General features: G+C 40.6%; 1 protein-coding gene across 1 annotated transcript; it reads left to right on the forward strand.

Annotated features, from left to right (window-relative positions):
- The first annotated feature begins 12,322 nt into the window (after positions 1–12,322).
- On the forward strand, positions 12,323–16,540 carry LOC135091588 (uncharacterized). The gene is made up of 5 exons (XM_063989341.1): positions 12,323–13,735; positions 13,894–14,124; positions 14,206–14,472; positions 14,965–15,132; positions 16,466–16,540. The coding sequence occupies exons 1-5, from the start codon at positions 12,323–12,325 to the stop codon at positions 16,538–16,540; spliced, it is 2,154 nt and encodes a 717-aa protein (XP_063845411.1).
- The last annotated feature ends 3,056 nt before the right edge of the window (positions 16,541–19,596 follow it).

Genomic DNA, 19,596 nt, shown 5'->3' on the forward strand with positions numbered 1-19,596 from the left:
CACTCATCAAATGACACTAACAAGACAAATTCCTGGAAATGGAGTTTTAAATCACAATAGAGGGTGCTTAGCATGCATTTTGGCATTCTGGAATATAAGAATGTGAAAAATATTACAAGTTTTTCAAAATGTTGTTCTCTTTTCCATATAGTATTCTATTCTAAGAGGTTTGGTATGTAGGACGATGAGAAGCACTCATAATACTCATTTCTTGTGATATTCTTTCGGTACCCCATATGAGGTAATTTCCATGCATTTTGTCGTTTTTATACGTAACAAACTCAAAAATACTCAAAATCCTTGTTTTTTCATAATGTTATTCTTTCTCTATAAATATTTTCCATGCGTTTTAGAGTTTTGGTAAGTAAGAAGCTGAAACACTCAATATACGTTTTTTGTAATACTATTTGGTATTCCCATATATGGTGATTTCCATGCATTTTAGCGTTTTGGTGCTTAACATGCTTATAAACACTTCAAAAACATGTATCTGGAAATGTCATTTCTTTTACCCATAAACGGTGAATTGCATGCATTTTTTGATGTGTGGTACCTACCAATGCAAAAAAAAAAAAAATGTTTTTGGTAATCTTGTTTTGTTTCTCCATATGTAATGCTATTGAAGACTTTTTGCGTTTTCGACACTAAGAAGCTGAAAAAAACACTCATAATACACTTTTCTTGTAATGTCTTTTCATTATTCAATATATAATATTTTGCATGAATTTACGTGTTTTTGTACATAACAATATGAATAACACTCATAACAAACGTTTTTAGTAATATTCTTCTACATATTACTATTGAGCGTTTTTGCTATAATACTTGTGTATGATAATATTGTTATGTTTCACCATATAAGGTGCATTGCATGCATTTTGCCGTTTCTCTACCTAACAAGCTCAAAATTACTTATAATACACATTTTTGGTAATATGATTATGTTTCTCGATAATGAGTGTTTTGTATATTTTAACGTTTTCGTACGTAAGAAGCTCAAAAATACCTTTTTGGTAATGTTTTATAGTCCAAAATAGGGTACTTTCCAAGCATTTTTATTATTTTGGTGGATAAAGCGTTAAAGAAAATAATGAAATAAACACGTTTCTAGTAATGTCGCCTCGTTTCCTTACATACGTAGAGTGCTTTGTATGTGTTTTGGCAGTTTTGTACCTATATATATATATATATATATATATATATATATATATATATATATATATATATATATATATATATATATATATATATATATATATATATATAAACATTCAAGATACACGATTTGTCATAATGCTGTTCTAATTCTCCACATAGAGTGTTATTCAAAGCATTCTCGGGTTTTGGAACCTAAGAAGCTCAAAAATACTCCTTATACATGTTTCTCGTAATATATATATATATATATATATATATATATATATATATATATATATATATATATATATATATATATATATATATATATATATATATATATATATATATATATATATATATATATATATATATATATATATATATATATATATATATATATATAAACATTCAAGATACACGATTTGTCATAATGCTGTTCTAATTCTCCACATAGAGTGTTATTCAAAGCATTCTCGGGTTTTGGAACCTAAGAAGCTCAAAAATACTCCTTATACATGTTTCTCGTAATGTTCTTTCCTTTTCCCATATAGGATACTTTGCATGCATTTTAACGTTTAAGTACGTAAAAGCTCAAACTCTCAAAATACTTGTTTTTGGTAATATTACCCTGTGTCTCAATTAAGAAGGTTTTGCATCATTTTTAGCGATTTAGTAGGAAAGTACCTCAAAAACACTGAAAAGCAACGTATTTTATGAAATTTTGTTTTCCAGAATAACGTGCTTTCCATACTTTTTCGCTTTTTGTTGTCTAACAGGCACAAAAAAAAATATAAGATACGTTTCCTTTAATATTGTTTCATTTAACCGTAGAGGGTGCAATGAATGCATTTTGGCGTTTTCTTATATAACGATGTGAAAATCACTCAAAACCGACATTCTTTAAATGTTCTGTTTCTAAACTTAATACTATTTATACGTTATAGCGTTTAGGTGCCTAAGAAGCTATGAAATACTCAAAATACACGTCTCTCATAATGTTCTTTTGGGGGTCTTGTACGTAACTCGCTCATAAACACTGAAAATACACGTTTTTATTAAAGTTTTGCATGCGTTTATGTCCGTAAATGGCTAAAAACTCAAAAGATACGTTTTTGATGATATTATTTTTTCTCCCATATAGGGTGTTTTCCAAGCCTTTTAGAGCTTTCGAACTTACCACGAACCAGAAGCCACTCAAAATATATATTTCTGAAAAAAGAAGATTCAATTCTCCATAAATGGTGCATAGAGGGTGCATTTTGATATCTAAGAATGTGAAAAACTCTTAAAATTCACGTTTTCGATTACATGCTGTGAACTTATCATTAAACCCAGCTGTGACCTCAATGAACGTTTCCCTTTGTGTCTCACAACACAAGGGGGCAGTCACAGCTTGCCCTCTAAAGACAACTCTCTTCCTCCACACAAAACTACAAGCACCTAATAACACACACATCCTTCACACAAAAATTTTAAAATCATGGCGACTCCTACACCAGCCTCGGAGTCCTCATCTGGGGAGGGGACCATAAATGTCCCCAGGTCGGAGAGCCTTTCTGTCGACGACCCTAAGTGTCTTGACAATCCCCTCAACATTTTCTTCATTAACTTCTGCAACATTCGCGGTCTAAGATCTAATTTTCAATCTGTAGAACACCACTTCTCCTCTTCTAAACCTCATCTTCTTTTCCTCACTGAAACTCAGGTGTCTGAGGCAACTGACAGTAGCCACTTTTCTGTTCCCTCCTACTTTCTCTATCCTCATTTTCGATCCAAGGCTGGATGCTGCGTTTATGTGCGCAATGACTTAACCTGCTCTTGTGCCCACGCTCTTGAATCTTCCGAGTTTTCCACCATCTGGCTACGACTACAGAGTCATTCTCATACTAAATTTATCTGTGCTGTATACCTCTCTCCTAACTCCTCTGACTATAAGAAATTCTTTGACTACTTAACTTCCAAAGTGGACCACATTCTGACCCTCTTCCCTTTTGCAGAGATCTCCTTTCTTGGAGATTTCAATGTTCACCACTAGCTTTGGCTTTCCTCTCCCTTCACTGACCATCCTGGTAAACTAGCCTACAACTTTGCTATCCTCCATGACCTAGAGCAATTGGTGCAACACCCTACTCGTATTCCTGACCGTCTTGGAGATACGCCCAAAATTCTTGACCTTTTCCTGACCTCTAATCCTTCTGCTTATGCTGTCACCCTTTCTTCTCCGTTGGGCTCCTCCGATCACAATCTCATATCTTTATCTTGTTCTATCACTCCAATCCGTCCTCAGGATCCCCCTAAGCGAAGGTGCCTCTGGCGTTTTGCCTCTGCTAGTTGGGGGGACCTGAGGAGGTATTTCGCTGATTTTCCTTGGAATGACTACTGCTTCCGTGTCACCCGTTTTTGTGTGCTGAGCGCATAACAGAGGTGATAGTGTCTGGCATGGAGGCGTACATTCCTCACTCTTTTTCTCGTCCTAAACCTTCTAAACCTTGGTTTAACACAGCTTGTTCTCGTGCTATACATGATAGAGAGGTGGCCCACAAAAGGTACTTAAGCCTTCCATCACCAGAATCTCATGCACTTTATATTTCTGCCCGGAACCATGCCAAGTCTGTTCTCCAACTAGCCAAAAACTCCTTCATTAACAGATAATGTCAAAACCTTTCAAGATCTAACTCCCCTCGTGATTTCTGGCATCTAGCCAAAAATATCTCCAATAACTTTGCTTCTTCTTCTTTCCCTCCACTACTTCAACCAGGTGGCACCATTGCTATCACATCTCTTTCTAAAGCAGAACTTCTTGCTCAAACCTTTGCTAAAAAGTCTACCTTGGACGATTCTGGGCTTGTTCCTCCCTCTCCTCCACCCTCTGACTACTTCATGCCACGTATTGAAATTCTTCGCAATGATGTTTTCCATGCCTTCGCTGGCCTAAACCCTCGGAAGGCTTATGGACCTGATGGGGTCCCTCCTATTGTTCTCCGAAACTGTGCCTACGTGCTTGCACCTTGCCTAGTCAAACTCTTTCAGCTCTGTCTGTCAACATCTACCTTTCCTTCTTGCTGGAAGTTTGCCTACATTCAACCTGTTCCTAAAAAGGGTGACCGCTCTAATCCCTCAAACTACCGTCCTATTGCTTTAATTTCCTGCTTATCTAAAGTTCTTGAATCTATCCTCAACAGGAAGATTCTTAAACATCTATCACTTTACAACCTTCTATCTGATCGCCAGTATGGGTTCCGTCAAAACCGCTCTACTGGTGATCTTCTTGCTTTCCTTACTGAGTCTTGGTCATCCTCTTTTAGAGATTTTGGTGAAACTTTTGCTGTTGCCTTGGACATATCAAAAGCCTTTGATAGAGTCTGGCACAAAGCTTTAATTTCCAAACTACCCTCTTACGATTTCAATCCTTCTCTCTGTAACTTCATCTCAATTTTCTTTTCTGACCGTTCTATTGCTGCTGTGGTAGACGGTCACTGTTCTTCTCCTAAATCTATTAACAGTGGTGTTCCTCAGGGTTCTGTCCTGTCACCCACTCTCTTATTATTCATTAATGATCTTCTAAACCAAACTTCTTGTCCTATCCACTCCTACGCTGATGATACCACCCTGCACTTTTCCACGTCTTTTCATAGACGTCCAACCCTTCAGGAGGTAAACATATCACGCAGAGAAGCCACAGAACGCCTGACTTCTGATCTTTCTAAAATTTCTGATTGGGTTAGAGCAAACTTTGTATTGTTCAATGCCTCAAAAACTCAATTCCTCCATCTATCAACTCGACACAACCTTCCAGACAACTATCCCCTCTTCGTCAATGACACTCAGCTGTCCCCCTCTTCTACACTGAACATCCTCGGTCTGTCCTTTACTTATAATCTGAACTGAAAACTTCACATCTCATCTCTAGCTAAAACAGCTTCTATGAAGTTAGGTGTTCTGAGACGTCTCCGCCAGTTTTTCTCACCCCCTCAGCTGCTAACTCTGTACAAGGGCCTTATCCGTCCATGTATGGAGTATGCTTCACATGTCTGGGGGGGTTCCACTCATACTGCTCTTCTAGACAGGGTTGAATCAAAAGCTTTTCGTGTCATCAAATCCTCTCCTCTAACTGACTGTCCTCAGCCTCTCTCCCACCGCCGAAATGTTGCATATCTAGCTGTCATCTACCGCTATTTTTATGCTAACTACTCTTTTGATCTTGCTAACTGCATGCCTCCCCTCCTTCCGCGACCTCGCTGCACAAGACCTTCTTCTTTCTCTCACCCCTATTCTGTCCACCTCTCTAACGCAAGAGTTAACCAGTATTCTCAATCATTCATCCCTTTCTCTGGTAAACTCTGGAACTCCCTGCCTGCTTCTGTATTTCCACCTTCCTATGACTTGACTTCCTTCAAGAGGGAGGTTTCAAGACACTTATCCACCAATTTTTGACCACTGCTTTGACCCCTTTATGGGACTGGCATTTTTTTTATTAGTTTTTTGTTGCCCTTGGCCAGTATCCTTCCTATATAAAATATATATATATATATATATATATATATATATATATATATATATATATATATATATATATATATATATATATATATATATATATATATATATATATATATATATATATATTCCATATAGAGTGTTTTTCATGCGTTTTAGCGTTTTGGTACATAAGGAACATTTATAATATCCATTTCAAGTAATGTTCTTTCATTACCCGGTGTAGGGTATTTTTAATGAATTGCATCTTTTTCATCCGTAACATGCTCAAAACATTAAAAATACTAGTTTTTGGAAATGTTATTCTTTCTCTATTAAGGGTGTTTTGCTTGCGTTTTAGAATTTTGGTACGTAAAAAGCTCAAAACACTCAAAAAGAAATGTTTTTCTTAATGTTCTTTGGTATTCGTATATAGGGTTATGCTTTTTAGCATTTTGGTGTACAAAATCCTCATAAACACTCCAAAAACATGTATGTGGATATGTATTTTTTTTTTCCCTATATACGGTGAACTGAATACATTTTGGATGTTTGGTACCTAACAATACAAAAAAGACTCAAAATACACGTTTTTCGTAATGTTGATCTGTTTCCCCATATATAATGTTCCTAAAGAGTTTTTGAGTTTTGGACATTAAGAAGCTGAAAACCATTCATAACACACTTTTCTCGTAATGTCTTTTCGTTGTTAAATCGAGGATATTTTGCATGAATTTAAGCGTTTTCGTACACAATGATATGAATAACATCCATAATACGTTTTTGATGGTGTTATTTTTTTTCTTCTTATAGAGTGCTATTGAGCGTTTTTTTTTTCAAATAAGGACTTCAATAACATTCATAATCTTGTTATGTTTCACCATATAGGGTATATTTCGTGCATTTTGCCGTTTCTGTACCTAATAAGCTAAAAAAAAAAAAACACTCATAACATACATTTTTGGTAATATTATTCAGTTTCTCCATAAGGGGTGTTTTGCATGAATTTTTGCGATATGGTACGTTAGACACTTAAACACTCAGACGAAATCTTTTTTGGTAAACCAAGCTGTTTTTTTTTTATTTATTGAAAATAGGGTGTTCTCCATGCATTTTAGCGTTTTGGCGCCTAAAACGCTAAAAAAAAAAAAAAAACTAAGAAGACACGCTTCTGGTAATTTCACATTGTTTTCCTATATAGGGTGATTCGCTTGCATTTTACCGTTTTGGTACCTAACAATGTAAAAAGCACTCAAAATACAAGTTTTTGACAATGTTGTTCTGTTTGTCTATATAGAGTTCTATTTAAACGCGTTTTCGCGTTTTGTTACCTAACAAGCTCGAAAACACTCCAAATACGCGTTTCTCGTAAGGTCCTTTTGGTTACCTATATAGTATACTATACATGCATTTTGGCAATGTAACAAGCTCAAAAACAATCATTTCATATTTCATTTTGGTAATGTTACTCTGTGTCACGATCAAGGGGATTTTCCATGTTTTAAGCTTTTTCATAGGTACCTCAAAACACTGAAAAGGAACAGTTTTGGTAATGATGTTTTGTTTTTCCATATCGAGTCCCTTCCATGATTTTTTAGCGTTTTGTTGTCTAACACTCATAAGATATGTTTCCTGTAATGTCGTTTTATTTCACCATAGAGGGCGCTTTACATGTATTTTGGCGTTTTGTTTTTTGTGAAAAACACTCAAAATACACAATTTTTGTAATATTGTTCTGTTTCTCCAAATAGAGAGCTATTTATGCGTTTGAGCGTTTTGTTTTCTAAGAAGCTCGAAAGAAAAACAAACAAAAAATCAAAATACACGTCTCGCGTAATGTTCTTTTCTTTTCCGATGTGGTGTACTTTATATTTTGGTGTGTGTTTTTTTTTTTTACGTAACAAGCTCATAAACACTAAAAATACACGTTTTTTGGTAGTTATTTTGTTTTGTATTTTAAACAGTGTTTTGAATGCGTTTAAGCGTTTTGGTACGTAAGCAGCTAAAAAAGGTAATGGTAAAAAAGGTAAGGACTAGGTAATATATATATAGCTATAGAGTGTTTTTCATCCTTTTTGTGCTTTTGTGCCGAACGCGCTCCAAAAGACATTCAAAAGACATGTTTCTGAAAATGAATTTTCAATTAATTTTTCGGTGATGTTATTCTTTTTCTCAATAAGAAAGTTTTGCATGCCTTTTAGCACTTTTTTGGACTTAAGAAGCTCCTAAACACTTCAGATATATGTTTTTTGGTAATGTTGCTCTTTTTTTTCTATGTAACAAACTCAAAAACTCTTAAAATACACGGTTTTTGGTAAAGGTATACTGTTTTTCAGTATTTATTTTTATTTATTTATTTATTTAATTAATTAATTAATTTATTTATTCATTTTTATTTTATTTTATTTTATTTTATTTATTTATTTTTTTTTTTTTGCATGTGTTTCAGCGTTTTATTACGTAAGTAAATCTAAAAAAAAGAAACGATTTTGGCAATATTGTTTCGTTTTCCTTTATAGGGTTTTTTTCCATGTTTTTTTTTTTTTTTGTGCGTAACTAGATTCATGTGTTTTAGCGTTTTTGTATCTAAGAAACTCAAAAACACTCATAATGCGCGATTTTCTTAATCACTTTTTGTTTCGCCATATAGGGTAAATTATATGTATTTTCACGATATGGGATCTAAGAATGTGAAATACACTGAAATTACACGTTTTTTTTTTTCTTTCTGTTTCTTGATATAGAGTACTATTCATGCGTTTTAAGCGTTTTCATAATTAAGAAGCTCAAAAACATTCATAATAAACGTTTCTCGTAGTGTCTTTTCGTATCCTTTATTAAGTAGTTTGCATCCATTTTGACATTTTTGTACGTTTCTCTTCCTAAAACGATAATAAATACTCAAAACACACCTTTATGTAAATATTATTTCTTTTTTACATATAGGGTGATCGGCATGCATTTTTGCGTTTTGTTATCTATAAATGTGAAATACACTAAAATACACATTTCTGGTAGTTTACTCTTTTTTTTTTTCCACATTGAGTGCTATTTATGTGTTCTCATGTGTTGGTACCAAGGAATCTCAAAAACACTCACAATACACGCTTCTTGGAAAGTCTTTTCGTTTTCCCCTTTTCATGCTTTTTTTTTGGTATTTTTCAACGTAAGAAGCTCAAAAACATTCAAAATGCTTTTTTTTTTTTTTTTTTGGTAATATTATTCTGTTTCTCCATACAGGGTTCCGGTACATAAGAAACTGAAAACACTCAAAAGACACATCTTTGATAATTTTGTTTTCTATTCCTATATAAAGTGCTTTCCGTGTTTCTTAAAACTTTGGCGCCTAACCTGCACAAAAACACTCCAAATACTTTTTTCTTGGAATGTTGTTTCGTTTCTTCATGTAAGGGACTTCCTATGCATTTTCGAGTTTTGGTGCCTAAGAATGAGCTAAAGCCTCAAATTACACGTTTTTTTTTGGTAATCTATTTCTCATTATAGAGTGTTATTAAAGCTTTTTTTCGAATTTTGGTAGTTAAAAAGCTCAAAAACGCTCATAATACACTTTGCATGCATTTTGACTTCATTTTACGTAGCAAGCTCAACCACACTTCTAATAGTTGCTTTTGGTTAGGTTATTTTGTTTTTCCACAAAGCGTTTTTGCATGTGTTTTTGGTTTTGGTAAGTAGCTCAAAACACTTAAAAGAGACGTTTTTTTGTAATATTTTTTCTCGCATATAGGGTGTTTTCAATGCTTTCTAGCGTTTTGGTACCTAACACGTTCATATACACTCAAAAGACACCTTACTGGAAATGTCGTTTCCTTTTTTCCATATATAGGATACTCTGCATGCATTTTGGCGTGTGAAATACACACAACATTTCACGTTTTTTTTATTTATTTATTTATTTATTTTTTTTGTTATCGAAATACATATATACTCGTAATGCTATTCCTGCATTTTAGCGTTCCGGAACCTATGAAGTTCATAAACATCAATAATACACGTTTCTCTTTATTTCTTTTCTTTTTCCGCATATATAGTACTTAACATGCATTTTGTCGCTTTTGTACGTAACAAGCTGAAAAACTCCAAATACTTGTCATTGGTAATGTTAATCTGTTTTTCCATAAAGAGTGTTTTGTATGTGCTTTAGCTTTCTGATAGCCTCAAAAACACTCAAAAGACAAATTTTTCCTTTTTTTCTTTGTATTCCCATATAAGGTGATTTCTATGATTTCTTTTTACGTTTTAATGGCTCACACTATAAAAAAAAAAAAAAAACTCACAAAACACGTTTTTGGGATTTTTCGTTCTTTCCTCATATAGGGCATGAATTTCGTCGTTTTGGTACTTACTGATGTGAAAATCACTCAAAATACACGTTTTCTGGTAATGTTGATCTGTTTCTCAATGTAGAGCTTCCCTTACTTCTTATGTTTTTATATTCTAAAAAAAAAAGAAATAATAATAATAATAATAATAATGATCCATTATTTTAGATTTATGTCACTTGAAATTATCACTCCAAAACTCACTCCATGCACACCTGGCTTCCCAATGTCACCTGAGCACCGGAAGCAGAAATATAGTAAACCATATAAAAAAAAAAATTAATAAAATTATAATAATAATAATAATAATGATAATAATAATAATAATAATAATAATAATAATAGTAATAATAATAATAATAATAATAATAATAATAATAATAATAATAATAATGATAATAATAATAATAATAATAATAATAATAATAAATAACTTTCCTTGATGTCATCTTCATAACTTGGATCACCCAAATTATTATCCTTTTTTCTCATACAATTCTTAATCTAGTGTAATTGTTCTCTCGTTTTTCTCCCTCACGCTGGCAATCTGGAGCGGTGAAGGCTCACGTTTGATTAACTTAATAAGTATTAACACCACAGCAAGCAAGGAAGGAAGGAAGGAGAGAGAGAGAGAGAGAGAGAGAGAGAGAGAGAGAGAGAGAGAGAGAGAGAGAGAGAGAGAGAGAGAGAGACCTCCACCAACAGCACTACCGAGGTTGAAGTGTAGTATACATAGCAGTGAAAGTGCAGTAAATAAGTGTGGTGCAGTGCTGGCAGCGCGGTGCTCGTCACGTGTTTCCCGTGTATCGCCACGCCCCTATTCCCCCGGGACATCAGCCCACAGGTGTGCTGCATTTCAAGGATTAATACCTGCCGTCCCCTGTCCCGACCTGACTCACCTTAACCCTCACCTCGCCCCCACCGTGGCAGCTGGGTGCTAGTCACGTGTTTCCCGTGTATCGCCGAGCCCCTACTCCCCCGGGACATCAGCCCACAGCTGTGCTGCATTCCATGAGGGATTAAATACCTGCCGTGCCCTGTCCCGACCTAACTCTCCCTGACTCACCAATAACCTACTGACCACTCCTCACTTCCTCCCTCATGTCTTCCTCCGCACACCAACTCATCGCACGGCGTAATCTGTCAGGCTATACCCCGCATAGGTGGTGTGCTGTTTGTGGGAAGGCAACATCGAAAGCTGCCCACGTCAGCTGTGAGGACGACAGTTGCCCTAATCTGTGCCATACCGGCTGCCTGGGCGACAACCCAGTCTACCGGTGTGCCGAGACAGGGCTGCTGAGGGAGCAAGCTAACATACAGGACCCCGTGACATTCGTTGACAGGGAGGCTGATCCATCCTCCCAGCCACTCCCTCCGCCACTCCGAGGAGATCATACAAGAACAGGCCGCAGAACGGAGTCACTGGGAAGACCTGGAGAAAACTGAACTAATCTCCTTGGTTGAGAAGCTCACAGAAGAAGCCTCTCGAACAAATATTATCCTCAGGTCCCTCCAGCAGGATAGGGACCTGATCATAGAATACCGGGAGGTGTTTGCGTCAGCGCTCAGACTCGCTGACAGGCTCGTCGCCTCCAAGCAGCGCGAGGCAAAGGTTGCCTCGTGCACACAAGGAGTCAGTGCTCTGCCAGAGACCATAGACAGACACTGGGAGGAGGACTGTCAGGGCTCTGAGTGCTGGAGGGATTGGTGGAATTCAGGTAGGCCGAAACAACTGCGGCACGCCCCTGAGCTCGCCATCCCGCCCACCCAGCCAGGCAATCAAACACCACCGGAGGCTACTCCCAGCAGTACATCGGTAGCCGAACCCCCACCCCCGCCCTCCTCTACACCTGTCTCCCTTCCTACAAGTTCCGGCTTAAACACCTCCACCTCGCAGACACACAGTACTGCAACCTCCACACAGAACCAAACCCACACCAATACCTTGCCAGCAGTACCACCGACTCCCCCAGCAACACAAGCACCAGCCCCAGCCCCAGCAGTCCCGGCTTCCTCCACGAGCACCGCTGGCAACACCACCACCAGGAAAAAAAGTATAAAAAAAAGAACCGGAACAGCGAGGTCAGAGGAGCCTCTACCACCCAGGGGGCCGGCCCCTCAAGGAGACAGACCCCAGCCAAACCCACGCAGATTTGCCAGTACTGCAATCGGAAGGGTCATAGTAAAGAAGACTGCCACACCAGGACTGCTGAGTTGAGGCAGGAGCGACTGCTACGGCAGGTCCTCGCGAAGGGGAGATACTTGGCCGCTGTCTCCCCATCAGTAACACCACACTTGCAGCCCTTTCCGCAGTCTCGCCCGTTTTCAGCTCAGCCTGTTAACTGGGGCCACACCCAGGGCTGGCAATGGATCCCGCCCGGCCTTCGGTACCCCCAACTGAGCCCTGTCACACCCCTTCAGGCCGGACCACAACTCTCTCCAACATGGTAAGACCTGACCGCCACCGCCACCAATTCAAGGTTATCTCCGCCAATGTACGTGGTCTCCGAACGAACATCGGAGACCTAACCCACAACTGTGTACTACGACACGGTGCAGATGCAGTTGTGGTGATGGAGACCTGGCTGAACGGAGATGTGGAGCCATCGTTCGGCAAAATAGGTGGCTACACTCACTGGGCCAGGAGAGACCGACAGGATAGAGCTGGAGGCGGAGTGGCTGTCTGCTTCAGGGAGGGAGTACAGGCACAACAACTCGACGTGGACACGCCGCCTCAGCTGGAGGTGATGTTCTTCCGGGTTGTGCTGTCCAACCACTCTGCCCTCCTGCTGTGCGCCATGTACCGCCCCCCCCGGCAGGGGCCTGACTCGCTCCTGTACCTCAAGGAGGCCCTAGATGTCCTCCTTGTGACTCACCGCTGCCAACACTTTTTGCTTGTGGGCGACCTCTACCACCACCTGGAGCACGACGCCTACGAAAACCTCCTGACGGTGCAGGGCCTGAAGGACCATGTGACCTTCCCCACTCATGAGCGGGGCGGGACCCTGGACCCCGTCATATCCGACCTGGAGGAGGACACACTCAGCTGCCACCAGCTGGGTCTCGTGGGCAGCTCTGACCACCATGCTGTCCTGACCCAGGTGGACATGGGTGTGGCTCGTGACGAGGCCACCACTCGCACAGTCTGGCTATGGGATAGGGCAGACTGGGGCTCCCTTCGCCGAGACCTGCGCAGGACTGACTGGCCTTCCATCCTGCAGGGTGGAGCGGAGGTACAGGCGCGAGCCTTCACTTCCCGCCTCTTGGCGCTCCAGGAGCAACACGTGCCCCACCGTGAGTTCGTCGCCAGACCAACGGACCAGCCTTGGTTTGGTTACCGCTGCCGCGTTGCCGCCGAGGCGAAGTATTCTGCGTGGCTCCGCTACAAGCAGAGTCCTACTCGGCGCAACAAAGACCTACATCGAGCGGCCTGCAAGAGGATGGTGACGACCTGCCGGTGGGCCGTAGGGAGATGGGAGGAGGACCTGCGGCGCCAGCTAGGAGGCCCTGGAGTGGGCAACAAGACTTGGTGGTCCCTTGTTAAGGGCAGACAGGGCCCCGACCGTCAAGACACTGTCCCTCCTCTCACAAGGCCCGACGGAACGGTGGCCACCAGCAGCAATGACAAAGCCCAGCTGCTGGCCACCCTTTTCGCCGGGAAGATTGAGGTGGACAACCCTGAAAAGTCACCGCCTCTTCTGGAGCAGCAGTGCAGAGAGACTGTAACCAAGGTGGAGGTGACGCAGGGGCTTGTCGAGCGTCTGCTGCAGGGGCTCGATGTACAAAAAGCTACCGGTCCCGACAACATCAGCCCGCACGTTTTGAAACAATGTGCCTGCGAGCTGGCTGTACCCCTCACCACAGTCTTCTCTGCCTGCTTATGGGAAAATACCTGGCCCTTAGAGTGGAAAGAGGCCCGGTAGTTCCTGTACACAAGAGGAGCTCCAGGTCTGACCCAAAAAATTATCGACCCATCTCCCTGCTCTCTGTGGTGGGGAAAGTGTTCGAGAGGGTGGTGGCAGATGTGGTGTGTCGCCACCTCCAGGACAATTACCTCCTCTCGGACCAACAGTTTGGGTTCAGACCTGGGCGGTTCACCTCCGATCTCCTCATGCTCCTCACCGGGGGCTGGCAGGACGCCCTTGACGGCGGCCTCGACTCTGTTGTGGTGGCCCTGGATATAGCGGGCGCCTTCGACAGGGTCTGGCATGGGGGCCTTCTGGAAAAGCTGAGGGCAAAGGGGATCCAGGGTGACCTCCTCCAGCTCCTTGGCGACTACCTCCAAGGAAGGACCCTCCAGGTCGTTGTCAATGGGCAAGCGTCCGAGTCCTTCCCGGTGAGAGCGTCAGTGCCACAGGGCTCAGTGCTGGGGCCAGTCCTGTGGAACATCTACGTGGACGATCTTCTCCGACAGCTGCCGACGGTCTCAGCTTATGCTGAAGATTGCACTCTCTCCTGTACCTACCCTCGACACGAAAGTGTGCGTGCTGCTGAAGAGATCAATCAGCAGCTTGGGGTGATACAGGAGTGGGGGGCACGCTGGCAGGTGACCTTTGCTCCGGAGAAGACACAGGCAATGGCAGTTTCTCGATCCCCCGCTGCCGAGCCAGCAGTGGAGGGAGGGCTAAGCTTTGGTGGCCTTCCTCTCGAACTCCAGGAGTCCGTCAAGATTCTCGGGGTGGAGGTGGATCGAGGGCTGCGGTTTGACCGCCACGTCAAACACATTGCCCTTAAGGCCTCACACCGAGTCTCCTCCTTGAGGAGGGTGGCAAACTTGCTCGACAGGAGAGGGAGGCTCTTGCTCTACAAGGCCCAGATACTGCCTTATTTAGAGTATGCCGCCCTCTCCTGGATGCCCTGTGCTGCCACACACATAAGCAAGCTCGACGGCATCCAGCGACGGGCGCTGTGACTGGTGGAAGCAGCAGGTGCCCCAGCCCATCCTGAGGTTCCCCTCGACACGCTAGAACACCGCAGGGACGTGGCAGCCCTTGTGGTGTTCCACAAGGCACAGGTACAGGGTGTGCTACATCTGGCGGGACTACGGCTGCCCACCAGAGTCACCTCGCGGTACACGAGAACGGTGTTATCCAGTGGTGACTCAGTGGAAGTGCCGCGTTCCCGCTCTAGCCAACACCAGCGCACCTTTTGGGGGCGAGTCTCCAGACTGTGGAACGTATTCGCGTCCTTCGTCCCACATATCAGGGGGATGGATACCCAGGACGTGAAGTTAGCAGCACACCACTGGAGGGGCTCGTTCCCAACCCCCCTGCTAACAATAAGCCCATAAAGAATGTATATATATATGTATATAAATTATATTTATAATTGTGTTGTGCCCCACCCCTAAAATAGGTTGCACACGGCAGTGCGCCTTCGGGTGACAATGTACTCATGTTTAAATAAAAAAAAAAGAGAGAGAGAGAGAGAGAGAGAGAGAGAGAGAGAGAGAGAGAGAGAGAGAGAGAGAGAGAGAGAGAGAGAGAGAGAGAGAGAGAGAGAGAGAGAGAGAGAGAGAGAGAGAGAGAGAGAGAGAGAGAGAGAGAGAGAGAGAGAGAGAGAGAGAGAGAGAGAGAGAGAGAGAGAGAGAGAGAGAGAGAGAGAGAGAGAGAGAGAGAGAGAGAGAGAGAGGGAGAGAGAGAGAGAGAGAGAGAAAGGAGGTTTCAAATCCGCTTGTTTGGAGTGAAGAGGAAAGAAAAAAAGGGGAAGGAAGGTGGAGACGTGAGATTTCCTTCTTTGAGTGAGGGAAGAGGAGAGGAAGCAAAGGGAAAGAAGGAAGGGATCTCATGGATAATAAAGGAAGAATTGGGGAAGGGAGGGAGGAAGTACTAGAGATATATGAATGAGGATATAGATTAAGAAAGGAAGGGAGGGAAGGAAGAGGGAGGAAGGAAGGAGGTAGGTAAGAAACGAAAGCCAGAGAGAGACAGAGAGAGAGAGAGAGAGAGAGAGAGAGAGAGAGAGAGAGAGAGAGAGAGAGAGAGAGAGAGAGAGAGAGAGAGAGAGAGAGAGAGAGTGATACCGGGCCAGGTGGTTGTCCTGGTTCCTGTCAATTCCAACATGTTATCAGAAGTGTTATGCGATGACTGTATCTAAAAATCACATATAATATCGTCCAAGATTTATTTATTTCTAACTCGCCTCAAATGCGCACTGTAGACAAGCTGAAGTCATTGTCCTAAATAAATCATTGCTATTATGAGAGACACAGGGATACGCAGGGCACTCAGAGGTACAACCTCGTCTCGCCTCACTGATGAACCGATTTTTTCTCTCGCGTCAACCAACACCACTTCTCATGTACTGACGACGATTTAATATTCATCGCAAATTTCAATCTCGGTTCGGAAACTTACCATCCAAAATTCGTTCCGGCCCGTGGAGGACAGGGGGAGCGTACTGGAGGGGAGGGTGGCTGTCTGGTTCCACCCGGGGCCCAGGGCGGGGATCGGGCAGCAAGTCCCGCTCCTTCTTTACCACCTTATTAAGATATGATCGTCCACTTCCAGCCCCTCACACCCAAGAACAGGCCATCGTTAACACTACGCACCAACCACCAGATACTGCCACCACTGGGTCCCTGATGGGGAGATACGGGCTCCTCCTTCCGTGACAGTGTCTGGTGAATTGTGTGTAGTAGTTCATCAAAATTAGCGTTCAGGACCTAACTACAAATGAGTAAATTGGCCTCCATCATGCCCCAGACACTGCCATGCGAGGGACCTCTTTTGGGGAGAAGAGTTCGCCTTCCATGGCAGTGACTGGTGAGTTTGTCAAAATTGTCTTTCTGATGACCTCTTGTTCAGTGTGAGGGGCTGGAGGGTTGCAGCGCCACTGTCCCCACACTTCGTGAAAACTCGCTTCGTTTAATGCGATTCCCGCGTCGTCATCGTAAAACTCGCTTCGTTTAATGTAATTCCTGCGTCGTCATCGTGAAATTCGCTTCGTTTAATGTGATTCCCTCGTCGTTATCGTGAAACTCGCTTCGTTATCGTGAAAATCGCATCGTTATCGTGAAACTCGCTTCGTTTAATGTGATTCCCGCGTCGTTATCGTGAAAATTGCTTCGTTATCGTGAAAACCGCATCGTTATTATGAAACTCGCTTCGTTTAAATTGATTCCTGCGTTTTATTGAAAATTGCATCGTTATCATGAAAAGTGCATCGTTATCGTGAAATCCGCTTCGTTATCGTGAAAATCGCATCGTTATCGGCACCGGCATCGTTTTTTTATTTATTTATTTATTTTAGTCTATTTACTCCCTTACCTTTATATTACTTTATTTTCTATATTTATTTATATTTATTTATTTCCTTTTCCTTTTATTAATTTATTTTGGTTAACGGGAAACCTCAACCTGCAGCTGACAGACATTTTAGGCAAAATGACACGGTGATAAATACTCAAAAGACACATTTCTGATAAAGTCGTTTGTTTCACGCATTTTGGCGTTTTAGTATCTGATAATGTGAAAAAAACACCTTTTTTTGTAATATTGTTGTTTCTGCATATAGAGTGCTTGTCATGCATTTTAGTATTATGGTACGTAGAAATGTAAAATCTCATGTAAAACACTTTTCTCGTAATGTCCTTTCGTTTCCCCACACAGAGTACTTTGCGTGCAGTTCTGCATTGTTCTACATAACAAGCTAAAAACATTCAAAATACTCGTTTTTGGGAAAGTTATACAGTTTTTCCATGAAGAATTTTTCTGGAAGCGTTTCAGCGTTTTGGTACTTATGTAGCTCAAAAAAAAAAATAATAAAAGATAGGTTTTTGGTAATGTTGCTTTGTTTTCCTATATAGGGTGCTTCCCATGCTCTATTAATTTGTGCCTAGCCCGCTCATAAACACTTCAAAAACATGTTTCGGGAAATATCTTTTCCTTTCCTCATATACAAATGTTTTGCGTACATTTTGGCGACTGGGTACCTAACAGTGTGAAAATAAACTTTTTTCGTAATATTTTCTCTTTCTCCATATAGAGTACTATTCATACGTTTTTCCATTGTGGTACCTAAGAATCTAAAAAATTCTTATACCAATCATTTCTAGTAATGTCTTTTCATTTCCTCATATAAAGTACTTTCCATATATGTTGGCGTTTATGTAGGTAATAAACTGAAAAACACTCACAATATTTGTTTTTTGGTAATAAAAAAGTGTTTTCATGTTTTATATTTTTTTTTAGCGTTTTGGTACCTAAGTAGCTGAAAACACTCAAGAGACACGTTTTTTGTGATATTATTTTGCATTCCCATATACGATGGTTTCCATATTTTTTTTTAGCGTTTTGGTGCCTAACACGCTCATAAACTCATAAAAGATATATTTTTAGAAATATCGTTTCCTTTACCCATGCCTAACACATACACATTTTTGGTAATATTATTCTGTTTCTCTATATAGAGTGCTATTCATGCGTTTTTGCATTATGATACCTAAGAAGCTCAAAAACTCTTATAATACACGCTTATCGTAATGTTCCTTCGTTTCCCCGTATAGATTACTCCCCTTGGATTTTGGCATTTTTTACGACAAAGATAAAAAAAAAGAAAAAAAAGAAAAATGCTTGTTTCTCGTAATGCTCTTGTATTTCTCCATAAAGGGCGTTTTGGATTTTTTAAGCATTTTGGAAATAGGTCAAAAGACACAATTTTGGTAATGTTGTCTTGTGTTCCTATAGACGGTGATTTTTTTGCTTTTAAGTGTTTTATTAACTAATACGCACATCACTACTCAAAACACGTTTCTGGAAATGTTTCCTTTCCCCATATTGAATGTTTTTTTTTTTTTTTATATGGATTTTTGTGTGTGAAATACCTTCAAAATACTCTTTTTAGTAATATTGTTCTGTTTTTCCGCATAGAGTGCTATTCATGCTTTTTTTTGGGGGGGGGACCTAAGAAGCTCAAAACACTCATAATACACGTTCCTCGTAGTGTTTTTTTTCATTTCTTCATATAGGGTGCTTTTCATTCATTTTGACGTTTTCAACGTAATAAGCTAAAAAATACTCAAAATATTTGATTTTAGTAATGTCATTCTGTTTCTTCAAAAAAAAAAAATGCGTTTTGCATACGTTTTACCGTTTTGGTACTTTATGTAGCTGAAAAACTCTAATAAGAGACGTTTTTGGTAACACTGATTTTTTTTTTCCCGTATTGGGAGCTTTCTATGTATTTCAACGTTTTGGTGCCTAACAATCTCATAAACACATATTCCTAAAGATATATTCCTGTCTTTTCATTTTTCATTAGTGGGTACTTTACGTGTATTTTGGCGTTTTGGTATTTAAAAAGGTGAAAAAAAAAACACTCAAAACAAATTTCTGTTTCCCCATATAGATTGCAATTCACGCGTTTCAGCGTTTTGTTACATAAGGTCAAAAACACTCATGATACACGTTTCTCATAATGCTTTTTTGTTTCTCTAAGTGAGGTACTTTCCATGCAATTTGGCTTAAAAACACGTAAAATACACGATTTTCGTCGTCAATGCTTTCAATAAATGGCGTTTTCAATACGTATTATTGTTTTGGTACCTAAATAGCTTAATAACCCTGTTTTCTAACGTAATAAGTTAAAAACACGATTTTCGTAGAGTCATTGTGTTTTTTCAATAAATTACGTTTTCCAT

Source organism: Scylla paramamosain, chromosome 38, assembly GCF_035594125.1.
Source record: "Scylla paramamosain isolate STU-SP2022 chromosome 38, ASM3559412v1, whole genome shotgun sequence".
In the NCBI taxonomy this organism is placed as follows: Eukaryota; Metazoa; Arthropoda; class Malacostraca; order Decapoda; family Portunidae; genus Scylla; species Scylla paramamosain.